Below are 12881 nucleotides of genomic sequence, written 5' to 3'. Positions count from 1 at the left end.
CTCATACACCTTTGCTATTCGCTTCCTCGTTCCCGATTGCATTTGTGCACGATTGCTGTCCCCATGCTATCCCCACGGAGCGCAATCTAATCCCGGTGTATTTTGTTTTTGTACATGTCGGAAATATCGTATCACTAACAATATCATTGTCACATTTGTTTTCTCCAACCATTAAATCGGGCTTTTCCCCTAAAGCTCCCTCGTTCAGGCGTCAACAACAAACACATCAACAAGCATTCTGGCGAGATGATACAGACACAAATACTTTCTCTCGTCTCGCTCGTCTCTCAATCACCTGGCTCCTGGAGTAAGCAGAGATCGCACACAGAGAGTTTGGAAAGTAACGATTCGCCAACCGTGTCTTCATCAACCCGAGACGAGCACGTCAAAGCAATATATACACCTTGTCACCAAACGCGGGCGTCAATATCTGTACGTACCAGGCACGTTACGAAGCGGTTCCGAGGTCGACAGGATTCTGAGGACAGGACGTCAATTTCGATCTGCTCACGATCGCATCAAACCGATCCACAGGACCTTCCAGTCCTGGATGACAAGGCAGTACGCCAGGCGATGATTGGTGGGAGTCTGGAGATTGCGGCACAGAGAGCGTCAGGGATGGTGACCCGGCATGCTTGACCACCTGATACCACACTCGGAACATGACATACCCCATGGGGGCCCCGAGAAACATACAGTGAGCTTGGATTTTCTTCTAGGTCATACTGGCGCCTCCTAGACGCGTCTAAGACATGATGGAAGCCATTAGCCATGGTCTACGGCCTGGAGTTGCACCTTAGCGACCCGCACGGTAGCAAAAGAGAACACTTCCATTCCTTTCAACCTGCGGAGTGCCACAGTAAAGTGGAAATTCCCGGAGCCCCGTTTGCTGTGCATTGGAGTCGTACACACCGTTTGTAGTCCCAAGAAGATGACACGGCTCCCGTCAGTTCAACAGAAACTGTAAAATTTCACTACAGACGAGTCGAAGTAAGTAAAAGAGTGGGGTTCTAGAGCTTCTTGAAGGGTAGGTAATGTACCTAGCATCTGGATGGCGAGGGAGAGGTGCCAGATCGGCATTCGGTTGGGAGCCGCTTCCGTCAGCAGTTCCACATGATTTTCAAACATGGCACATTCGTATTTGCAAGGTTTCTGTGGTTAGAGGAGGGTGTAGCCTGGTGGTGAGCTGCTGACCCACATAAGGAAGTCTGCCATGACCGTCACAGCGCTGATCTGGGAGGATGCTGACACGATACTTCGACGAGCACCTCTCTCTCACCCATCGTCCTGCGCATCTTCCGGCAAGCCAGGAAGCCTGAAGAGCAGCCTCGTATTTGTATGTGAACCCGTTCGGTGTCCCGAGCACGGACAGGACCGGGTTGAGGCTCCGTTGGATTGCACTGGTGCGAGCGTCACGCGACGAGATTACTTCAGAAATTGCCTTATTTGGAAATACGCGTCCCAGGCGGCTCCTGCTTGGATGCAGCGCCTGGCTGCTATAAAGCCCTCTCCTCTCCTCCGTTTTTCGATCGCCCCTCTTTCCCTTCGTCGTCCTCCTCATTGCACTCTCCGACGCCTAGCTCCCTTTTATCTCTGTAATCAACCACATCTGAACGTAAGTGTCGCATTATTCCCTCATCTATGGCAGTTGTGGTATGTGTTAGCTCGTTCCGTGCTGACCCGTACTTGAACTGTCTATAACTTGTCGTTCACCTTTTCACCTTATGCACGCAGTTTACTGATTCTTCACCCTCCTTAGTCTGCTGCCACCATGGCCTACACGCACGGGACGCCCTATGTGACCCCTCACATCCTCCACAAGAACTATGCACAGGCATTCGATGCCGAGCCCAGTTCTTGTACGTATTTCTTGCATTTCTCATGTCCTTAATGCTTCTGATATGTTGTGCAGTAGTCGGCCGTGACCTGGAGTATTTCTCGCAGGCCGGTTTCGACATGGACAGGATCCAGATCAAGCGCAATGCCCCCGTCGCCCTCTTGTATGAGGATGCCATCCGGAATGAGGGGGCTATCGTCTCCTCATCAGGTGCCCTGATCAACTTCTCCGGTAAGAAGTCTGGCCGTAGCCCCAAGGACAAGCGTATCGTCTACGAGGAGACGTCGAAGGATGAGATCTGGTGGGGCTCTGTCAACATTATGATGGACGAACGTAAGTATAGTTGTCATCGGTGTAAATTGTTTACTCACCTATTGTTCAATACAGACACTTTCGAGATCAACCGCGAGCGTGCAATTGACTACTTGAACACGCGAGACAATGTCTACGTCTTCGATGGTTACGCTGGGGTAAGCAACTACTGTTAATATCTCCGGGCCTAATGTTCACATTTCTCACTGGTGTAGTGGGATCCCGAATACCGCATTAAGGTCCGGGTCATCTGCGCTCGCGCGTACCACGCGTTGTTCATGGTAAGTTCATTAGGTAAAGTCCACTCTAATTTATTACTGACGTCATTTTTGCGCGTGATCTAGAACAACATGCTCATCCGTCCGACAGAGGAGGAGCTGAAGGATTTCGGCGAACCCGACTTCATCATCTACAATGCTGGACAGTTTCCGGCGAACCGTTTCACGAAGGGCATGTCCTCGACGACATCCGTTGAGATCAACTTCAAGCGAATGGAGATGGTCATCCTCGGCACCGAGTATGCTGGAGAGATGAAGAAGGGTGTCTTCTCCGTGATGGTCGGTTTCTTACCTCGCCAGTATTCCCGTCGTTCTCACTTTGATTTTGTTATGCAGCACTATTTGCAACCCGTCAAGTTCGGCCAGCTTTCGCTGCACTCTTCCGCGAATGTCGGAATGGACAAGGGCGACGTCACTCTTTTCTTCGGTCTGTCTGGTACAGGAAAGACGACCCTTTCTGCCGACCCCCGTCGGCTGTTGATCGGCGACGACGAGCATGTGTGGTCGGACAAGGGTGTCTTCAACATCGAGGGGGGCTGTTATGCCAAGTGCATGAACCTGTCCGCGGAAAAGGAGCCGGAGATCTTCAACGCGATTCGCTTCGGCAGCATCCTCGAGAACGTTGTCTATAACCCCATCTCACGTGTTCCGGACTACGATGACATCAGCATCACCGAGAACACCCGCTGCGCGTACCCCATCGAGTACATCCCGAACGCGCAGATACCTTGCGTCGTCGATCGCCAGCCAAGCAACATCATCATGTTGACTTGCGATGCGTTTGGTGTGTTGCCCCCGGTGAGCAAGCTCACCCCGGAGCAGGCCAGCTACCACTTCCTCGCTGGATACACATCGTGAGTGTCACCCGTTCACTACGTGTATAATCAATCTAAACGTGAATCTCGCAGAAAAACCCCTGGAACTGAGGACGGTGTGTTGGAGCCGATCCCCACTTTCTCGACGTGCTACAGCGCGCCCTTCATTGTCCTTCACGTACGCATATCTTTATCTTCCACTTCTGTCTCCGATCTGAGCTCGCGCCCAACAGCCTGGTCGCTACGCCGAGATGCTCGCGGAGCGCATGGCCAAGTACAAGGTCGACTGCTGGCTCATCAACACCGGCTGGACTGGTGGTAAGTTCGGCTCGGGCAAGCGCTGCCCGCTTAAGTACACGCGCGCGATCGTCGATGCGGTGCACTCAGGCGAGCTCGCGAAGGCAGAGTACGAGACGTTTGGCACGTTCAACCTCCAGATCCCCACGGGCCTTGAAGGCGTCCCGCGCGAGCTGCTGAACCCCCGCCATGCGTGGGCAGACAAGGAGGCGTTCGAACGCGAGGTGCGCAAGCTCGCAGGCATGTTCCGGAAGGCATTCGCTCTGTACGAATCGGACGTCGACGAGAAGGTGCGCTTGGCGGGCCCGGAGGTCTGAGGAGCGAGCGCGTTGGGCTTGCGATGCGGAGGAATCGACAGCATAGCGTTCGTTTGTCTCAAGGGGGGTTACTCATTTTTAATTCGTTCATCCTAACATGTGTATGAACACCCGAGTGTATTGTCACTGCAGTGTCAACTGTATCCAATCGAATCGCACAATCATAGATTTCGTCAGCTCGAGAGCGGCCGTTGAGTGTTGGGAGGTTCGCCCACGCCCGTCGGCAATTGCTTACATATCCAATGTTTCGACTACTCTAATCCTTGAGACCATCCTCCAGACTGCCATGACCACCCAGCGTAAGGTCAGACTCATATGTGTTGTGCCGTCGAATCTCGATAAGGCACCCCGATCTGATTTCATTTATATTCGGCTTCCATATCATCATGGAAACCGAAGCCAAAAATGAAGGCAGGTCGTCAAACGTCGTATTTGCAAGCCTGATTTCACTACGAGAATTTCATGAAAGCGAGGTGGTTTTGAAAGGGTCGGTTCCACCATGTCTGATTGTATATTACTCCGGTCGGTGTCTTTCTTCGACTCATTGGATGAACTACTTGATGCGTGGATAAGCATCGCGGGCGCAGCATACACCGGCGTCGTCCGTCAGGACGTTCTGACTACAGTATTCATTACCCAATATCATTGCCTGACGATCGACTGATATATCTTTCAAGTACACAGTGGCCACCCGGCACGAGTGAAATATCAACGGGGAAACAAGTGCTGGAGATCCGCTTATCATCGAGTTCACGCGCAGATACTCGCAGGAAGCACACACATTGTGAGGGCTTCTCGCCACCTTTGCGCCGCTGTCAACGTATTCCTGGTCTTTGATTCATTGCCGTCATGGATGTTGAACACCGCTGAATGTGCTTCCCGGGATGACGTGGAAAGCAGACTCAGATATGTGGTGTAGGAAATGTCGGTCCTTGCACAGAACCGGTTTTGTGCACGGTGACATCCGCAATAACTACACTCTGGTTGTAGTCAAGGCAAGAAACATCGATGTCAAGCTGATTGGGCAGGACAAGTTGGAGAGATCCGGTACCCTCCCAATGTGAATCGCGTGACAGTGCCATGGGCCGACCTGAAGGGGCTGTTGACGGGAAACTCATCGAGAAGGGACATGACCTGGCTAGCTTCGTATTTACCAAGTTTAACCGCAAACAAACTCGTGCTTGCCTCATTTGCTTCGACGGTGCGGGAATTCAATAGGATGTTCAAGTGACGAGAAAATTTGTTTACTGATGAGGATGATGGCCGACCACAATCCCAGCCAGATTCTACGCTATATTCCCATATAACGGACTTGTGGAATCGCGGAGGCTGCACCGCCAGTCCTCAATTGGCTCACATGTATCCCCTGGATTTGCACTCTATGGACCCTTCTTCACCTTGTATTACAGCTGTGTGTACCTGGATTGTACGCATAAGGATAAGTCAATAACATCAACTGCTTAGCCTCAGGCGGACGTCAATCTGTACCCAGGAATTATCGCGAGCGACGGTGGTGAATCTCAAATGATTTCGCCGAGTAGTGCCCTCCGTGCGATTCCGTCGGTCACATCCGTCTCTGCCTCCTACTGGGAAAATCTCCTATATAAGGTGGGTACTTTATACGAGCACTACATAGAACACTGGCGAAGGTGTTGGTCAGGTCATCGGTTAACAGTCCGGACACCAGCGCTCACTATCAAGCCAGGGTACAGGCGATTGTGAGCTGCGCCTTCAGGCGAGCCACAGCGCTAAAGCCTTCATGGTATCATTGCGTTGCTCGAAGGGTAACACAAGAACATCGTGGCAGGCATCGGGCTCCTCGACGTACACCACCCGATCTTCCCCCAAATCCGCCGCCATCTTCTTCGCCAGCGTCCTACATTGGTCCACGAACCGCTCCATCCCACCCGCCGAAATGAATGTGGGGGGAAACCCTTTGAACGACGGGCCGTCCATGGCCGAATGAGTGGATGCCGGCGAGAGGTACGGGTTCACGCTCGCACCCTCCATCCCAAGCAGGCCTGCGTACACCTTGCGAACCTCAAACAGGAGGCCTCTTCGCACATCGGGAAGGAAGTCGTACGTGTTCGTCACCAAGGAGGACGCTGGGCTCTCGTGCGAGGTGCCCAGGTCGCACCATGGCGACAAGAGTACTAGTGGATAGGAAGGCGGTAAGGGTCCCAGGGTCTTCACGGTCGCGGATAGCTCCGCGATGTGGTCGACGAGATATCGCGCGAAAGCAAGGGCGAGGTTCCCCCCCGCTGAGTCCCCGACAACGATGATATTCTCGGGTTCAAACCCGACAACATCCACTAGGTAGACATATCCAGCGACGACATCCATAAGGCCAGCTGGAAAGGAATTAGGGATAGCATTTGAATCTGGCCCTGGGTCGCTGATACGATATTCGATGGTGAAGGCACGTTTGGCGAATGGACATTGCTGCATGATCAGACGGGGAATGACTGACAATATGCACTCCGGGTGTGCGGATAGGCACATGAAAGCACCGCCATGGATGAAGTAGATGACCTTTTCCCCAGCCGCAGGTGCCTCTCTGATTGGAGTGTTATAATTCACTTTATCTGTCCAGTAGCCGGGGATGCGCACTGGCTCTACACCAGCAGCAGTCGCCCATTCTCTCACATTTCCAGTAATAAGATGGGGAACAGCGTCCACCCAGACGCCCTTGATTCCTGGACCTTCTTCCACTGCACGTCAGGATGGCCAAGATTGAAGCTGTCCTACTCTGCAACGAAGGTCAGCATTTGGTGATGTCAGGCACTTTTGGGTGCGGGCGTACTTCTCTTGGATTTCACCGAATACGTAGGGAACGAGACGCATTACGAGGGTTTTCTTCAACGACCAGGACCGCCGTGGGCGCCAGGAAGGAAGAGTATAGCGCAAGCACCAGAGAGGGATTAGTGCAAGTACTTTAGCGGCCCCATAGATTAGGTAGATGGCTTTGAAAGGTTGATGTCGCCACGCATACACCATGGCGGGGGATGCTAAGAGACAAGTCGTCCGCCAGTACGCCCTATCCCATTTATAAGTTAACTCACCTTCTCTTTGCGATCTATCTTTCTCTCGGTCTCATTCGCGCGTAGAGTCGCGATGAGTAAATCGCTTCATACCGCCGCTGACAGCCTGTCAGGGAGCTCCCAGTTAGCGCCCATTAATACGCTTGAGACGCCTCCTCGGGCCGACAAATCTCCTCCAGTTCGTGGAGTCGGAGATGTGCACATCTTGCTGCCTTGCTTTGCCGCTGCTTACCGTATGTTCATTCGATTTTCCAACGCTTCTCGTCGGCGTCGAGGACATGTCCAGGGACGATCGGCGGTGTGATGCATGGTGAAGGTCGTGGTCGTCACCGGCCGCTCTGTGCGTGCTCGGAGTTCACAAAGTTAAAGGCTTCTACCAAAAAAATCAACTGGTCGGACGAGCTGTGCGGCACGCGAGAGTCAGTGCGCCCGGCGGGCGGTATGGCAAGACAATACTTAGTATCCGTATCTATGTAGAGGAACCTCTGGGTTTCTAAAGTCCAAAATGAGTAAGTAGTAATAGAAACCAGTATTACACCACTACAACACATCTATGGATACGACAATCCCATTTATCAGCACAGACACCAACCCGCGAGCCTACACATCGAGCTCACATCCCGTCCCCGCGTCCGACTTCCCATCGCTGCGCCGTACGATCTCTGCAAGCCGCAGCGCATCACCCGTAACCGCACGAGCAGTTGCTATCCGGCGCTCATCCTCCGCGCGCCGCTGCTGTTTGCCCTCGAGCACCAATGCGACGACGATGGCGCATGCGAGGACGCCCTGGAATATGAGCGCGCGCGACATGTTGTACGGCAGGTGCGCATCTGGCCCGGCGCGTAGTGCGCCCTCGACTGCAACTCATATCAGCGCGAAAGATCTCAAAGTGAGGAGAGCGGTGCACGCACCGACGACAAAGATCACAGCAAACAGGTTAGCCCTTCGAGAAGGGGTCAGACGTGAACACGCGGCGATACGCGAAAGAGGGCGCGTACGATCCCCAGAGCACGGCGGAACTCCCATCTGCGTTGCGCGTAAGCTCTACCGCGAGCTCGAGCGCGACCGGGAGCAGGGTCAGGCTCGACGCGCCGATGATGGCCATGATGGCGAAGAGCGCGCCAGTGTTGTTCGCGCGCACTGCGATGACGCGTCAGCTACCGCTCCACACAACGAAACCCATGTATGTGCGGGGAAGAGAAGGGACACACACGTACCTGCCCAGATCAGACTCAGCCAGCTTGCCCCGAGTATGGGGCACACACACTTGCAGCTGAGCGCAAGGTGGTGCGACAGAACGCGGTCGAAGAGCGGGGCGGTGATCACCGCCGCGACGACACCGACGAGGAGGATAGTTGCGCCCATCAGGCCGGAGATCAAGTCGCCGTAGCCGTACGGCTCCTGCGGGGGCGTCAACGTCATGCAAACATGGTATCGGGAGTGGGCTCACAAGGTCTTGCGCTGTGAGGATGGAGAAGGACGTGGTGCTGCACAAGACGTCAGTGCGAAAGAGGGAAAATTGGGAGTGCACGCTCACATTCCGACCAACACCCCAAAAACAAGCGCCATCACGACAAAGTCGATGCGTTGTCGGAAAGTCATGTACGTCGGCGCATCGTATGGTGTCTTCCCTATCAGGGCAATGACGAGCGACCTGAAAGATGGGTTCTGTTCGGCAGCGGAAGGTGCTGCACGGGAAGAGGTGACCGCACAGTCAAAAGATAGGTACGTGGACATGATGAACTAACACATACTTGGAGGGGTGGGGGGTGCATCCTCGATGAAGAATACAAGCGGCGTCGCGGCGCTGAATACAATGCCCAGAATGAGGAGCTACGCAAAATCAATCACTGTTCAGCTAACAAGATCCCAAAACAAGAGCGATGAGCACTAACCGACTGACCAGGGGTCCCGCACAAGGGCGATATCAATTGAGACAAACCGGTCCCAAATGGATTGGCTAGGTAAGTCAGAATATTTGCATGAATGGAAGCGAAATACCACGGACCTATCGACATAAGCATGGTCGCAGTGGTGCGACCTCTGAGGTCAAACCACTTTTCCGAATACCTCGGGATCAGCACCTGGAATATCGGTTGGGCGAACCCGGCAAGTATCTATGTCACAGACGCTTCAGATTAAGACACGCCCATGGCGCAAGGAGACATCTCACTTGTCCCAGGAGCATCAGAACGAAGGCACCATTCATCGACAGCGGCTTCGCTGTTGCGGCGTAGCGTATCCAACCAGAAACGACGAAACATATCGCGCCCACATAGCACTGCACATCGGGATCAGATAAAATCACGGAGGACAGAATACACAAAATTCTCGCGCGTACCGATTTTTTGAGGCCGATACATGAATATAGTGCGGGTATTACGCACGCGCAGGGTACGTAGATGACGTTCACGACATTTCCCAGCCAATTTACCTGGTCGAGGGTGATGCCAAATTGCTCGACCACTGAGTTTGCGGGTATGATATATGAGTTTAAATCCTGCGCAATTGACAAGTCACGAACGTACCATCGTCCGCGATGGGGCCGAACCATACGAGAGGCATCCCCGCAACCACGTTCAGTATCATCTGTCTATTGCCTCAACTTCGCCTAATATCCACAGCGGTGAGGGAAACGCACGATCGCGACGAGCCCGACCCATCTTCGCCTGTACAACCGATATTCGACCTGCTCCACCTCCTGGATCCGCATCGCTAAGTCAGGAAAATCAGCATTCCAGCGATATCAACCATACGTTGCTAGCGGGAAGGCAACTGATGTCACTGCACAAGTCTCTAAACACACACCTATATCTGAGGCATCAAGCTTGGACAGAACCAACTTGAAGGGCCTGACGAACGACACTCCCATCTCACTACCCGGTAGGGCCTATCGGTCTCTGGAGACAGTGAAAGGAAGGGAACGGAAGAGCACGACTGAAGATGCGAGAGATGGTCACTGCATACGAATTAACACCATACAGCTTAAAGCAAAGTATAATAAGGAGATGTTACACCGTCTCGAAATGGCTCCTCGTCCGTAAGAGCGGTGCACGGCGGCAGCGTGGTGATCGCGGCTGCGGTGCAGGATGGGAATCAGCCATTCTGTCAGTTACAGCTAAATTCAGAACGTTAGACGTTTCTCGATGAAACTCACCTCCCGATTCTTGTTTGTGGCGCAACGTTTTAGTGCAGGAGAAATAAATAGATGCTCGAGCGCTCGCTGGAGATCCGGCAGCAATCCAGCGACACCGGCTACTTACATTCTCTCAGAGCCTCAGGTCAAGTCAGTACAGACAGCTTGCCATATTCGGCCTAAGGACTGTTTGTTCGCACTAAAACACGAACAGAAATCGGGAGGTGAGTTTCAACGAGAAACGTCTAACGTTCTGAATTTGGCTGTAAATAAGCTTTGCTATATAGCTTGGCAGGTGCAGGACCGTGAGCACGCTGTCATGGGTCGAAAGAGCATAGAGGCGGGCATTCCGAAACGCGTTGGCGGTTTCTAGTGCAAGTCTGAACGAGGGCTGGACTTCTTGGACTGCAACAGCTGGATATCCGAACCGAGTGTGCATGCGGAACCACCTAGCACCAGATGACGCTGCTGATGGTGGTGGGTCGTTGGTGTCTCAGCTAGTCTGCTATGAGTTGCAGGGGTCGAACCGTAGCACACCAATGTAGATCAACCTTTCGGTTAGTAACCGAAAGGTTGATCTACGAAACACGTTCCCACAGATCTGGTACCGTGACTCACACTGAGACGCGTCGACGCGACCAGCGTAGCCTACCTGTTAATTTCATCTAAAAAAACTTTCCGGTGCCCTGCTGACGCTCTTGGTTTCCGCGTGAGTGCTGAACATTGTGCTCCTTCACTCTCATTTAAATTTAATTATATCGCGGGTCGCGCGCTATGCAAGGAGATAAGTACTCGGTACGGGCAGGTCACGTCGCGCCACACCGCTATCAGTGATATACTGATACGGCTGTATCTGACTGCAAGGCGGAGGCACAGGTGACAATCGGGCGCAAGTGCTTTACTCTTCTCGGATTCGGAATGCTGGCAATGTGTGCAGGTCACGGGTTTCCCGCGCAAGGAGGCTTGTTCGTAAAGTTTACAGAGCAGCAGAGATACAAACACGTCACAATACGTATCGGACCAAAATGCAGGCTCATTCAGACTGCTCACTTGGGTCCACCTGAAGGACGACGCTCTCTGGAAACTGAATCTTCATCTGTGCAAGATGGAGTCCCATACTGTACGGGACAACATCCGGGAAACCGACTCCGTCCGCGATTCGAGTGCTGGTCTTCTGTGTGTTAGAGTCAACGACAGCCAGTCCGCCCTTCCACCTGATCGGCTTCACGCGGCCTCCATAGTCGGACACGTCAACAGAGACCCAGTGGTCCGTGCCGATGCACCCGTCCTGACCAGCTGAGGGCGACGCTTCCAGCGGGGGCTGTACAAGAATGAAGGGCATGGGCAAGTGCTTCAAATTCAAAGGAATTGCGGGTACGGGAATGACGCTCGGTCGGATGTTGACTGCGAAGAATGGCGTATCGCTGAAGATTGGGGACCCGGGAGTTTCTAGCGACGTGGGAGCAAAGACTTTGACTTCCAACACCCCATCCGAGTTGGGGGTGAAGGAAAACTTCGCTATCGTCTTGGGGATATTCCAATTCCGCCGACCTGTAGTAGTTCTAGGATTAGAGCATTGTATATCAGGTTCGTGTCCTGGCTCCTCACCATTAACCACAGAGTTCATGGTCGATACATAGATTCGAGTGATGCGAGACGATTTTGCGGGCTTCACGCCAGGTGGGGACTTGAACGACCCAGGCAAGACGATGAGTTCGTCATATGGACCTCCCCAGGAGAGATTTACTTTTCCGCGCACTGGGATATCGACAATTCTCACCTGCAGGGCTGTCCGTATAACGAACGAGCTGAATCATCCCATGACTCCCTAGGTAGGCACCCTCCTCGGTGGCAAGAGCGCGCGAGCGCTCGTGCAGCGGGTCAAAGTAGCCCGGCGCAGACATTTCCCCCTTCTTGGGCCAGTGGAACAAAGCAGTGAAGAACCACCATGCCTGCCATCGAGTCAGATCCTACCTACTCTTATTCTTCGTGACCTGTTGAATTTACTCACCTCGCCTTCCAGCAACCACGGTGCAGGAACATCAGATACTTGCAAGACGTTGTTATCCATGTAACGGAGACAGAGAATATTGTTAACTTAAGGTGACTATCACCTAAGTACCAAAATATGGGGAACGACTGACTAATAACGTAAGGTGCACCTACTCAGGGGACTGGCGTTGAAACCAGATACGCACACGCCCTGTTCAATGATGTCCCCTAGTCTCCCTACTTTGATCGCCTCAGCAGGTGCCTTATTTTAGACCCGCGTCTCGGTTAGATCAGAGTTTGCGGTTGCTCGCGCTCTGCTCTGTGGTCACGGTTTTCACTCTTTATGCTTGACTTTTATATGGTTTGAAAGCAATCATGCGCCCTGCACAACACTGCAACCTTTCCTGTGAAGGATGCGCGATCTTGCATACAAAGTGTTGAGATATTTTTAGCACACATTTTACATAATGCCGGAGATCGCCCCGAGACGTGCCAAGGCGAGAGCAGAACTCAACTCAACTCGTAGCCGAGTTGAGTTGAGTTCCCAAGTTATTTAAACTCGTAACCGATCACGCTTGGGCGGTTACGTCGCTAAGTACTTACTCTGTGCCAGAATCTAGCAGAGGTTGCAAATACTACTACTACCTGAAGTCGCTGAATATTGGTGAGCCGCTTGGCGCAGTTACTGAATCATGACATCTGCGCAAAATGATCTGTGATCAGAGCTTGAGCAAACTCGTCACACAAGTTGACAGCGGTGCTTGATAATTTGAAGATGGACGTGTGGCACGAAGAAGGCTGGAGAAGAGCTTGCTCCGAATCTAAGGATGCGCTCGGCACGGCCATGCTAGGCTTG

At 52.9% G+C, this 12881-nt stretch overlaps 4 protein-coding genes across 4 annotated transcripts; 1 reads left to right on the top strand and 3 right to left on the bottom strand.

The window, feature by feature from the left end:
• Nucleotides 1–1480: 1480 nt before the first annotated feature.
• On the top strand, nt 1481–3856 carry SCP_0310700 (Phosphoenolpyruvate carboxykinase (ATP); the record flags this gene model as incomplete). The annotated part of the gene is made up of 9 exons (XM_027756455.1): nt 1481–1615; nt 1760–1859; nt 1913–2170; nt 2225–2307; nt 2365–2430; nt 2494–2706; nt 2764–3281; nt 3336–3420; nt 3476–3856. The coding sequence occupies 9 exons, from the start codon at nt 1481–1483 to the stop codon at nt 3854–3856; spliced, it is 1839 nt and encodes a 612-aa protein (XP_027612256.1).
• Nucleotides 3857–5587: 1731 nt separating this feature from the next.
• Nucleotides 5588–6304, bottom strand: SCP_0310690 (hypothetical protein; the record flags this gene model as incomplete). Its single annotated transcript, XM_027756454.1, has 1 exon — nt 5588–6304. The coding sequence occupies one exon, from the start codon at nt 6302–6304 to the stop codon at nt 5588–5590; it is 717 nt and encodes a 238-aa protein (XP_027612255.1).
• A 1193-nt stretch (nt 6305–7497) lies between these two features.
• On the bottom strand, nt 7498–9769 carry SCP_0310680 (predicted protein; the record flags this gene model as incomplete). Its single annotated transcript, XM_027756453.1, has 14 exons — nt 7498–7754; nt 7809–7840; nt 7896–8037; nt 8115–8298; nt 8348–8384; nt 8435–8585; nt 8652–8730; nt 8793–8857; nt 8906–9014; nt 9071–9178; nt 9239–9363; nt 9426–9486; nt 9539–9612; nt 9706–9769. The coding sequence occupies 14 exons, from the start codon at nt 9767–9769 to the stop codon at nt 7498–7500; spliced, it is 1488 nt and encodes a 495-aa protein (XP_027612254.1).
• A 1297-nt stretch (nt 9770–11066) lies between these two features.
• Nucleotides 11067–12104, bottom strand: SCP_0310670 (hypothetical protein; the record flags this gene model as incomplete). The annotated part of the gene is made up of 4 exons (XM_027756452.1): nt 11067–11584; nt 11642–11761; nt 11814–11985; nt 12045–12104. 4 exons carry the CDS (start codon nt 12102–12104, stop codon nt 11067–11069), a joined length of 870 nt encoding a protein of 289 aa, XP_027612253.1.
• Nucleotides 12105–12881: the final 777 nt, after the last annotated feature.

This window comes from Sparassis crispa (assembly GCF_003851025.1).
Source record: "Sparassis crispa DNA, contig_000002F, whole genome shotgun sequence".
Lineage (NCBI taxonomy): Eukaryota > Fungi > Basidiomycota > Agaricomycetes > Polyporales > Sparassidaceae > Sparassis > Sparassis crispa.
Note: the sequence above shows the minus strand (reverse complement) of the source record. Positions and strands in the feature narration are given on the sequence as shown.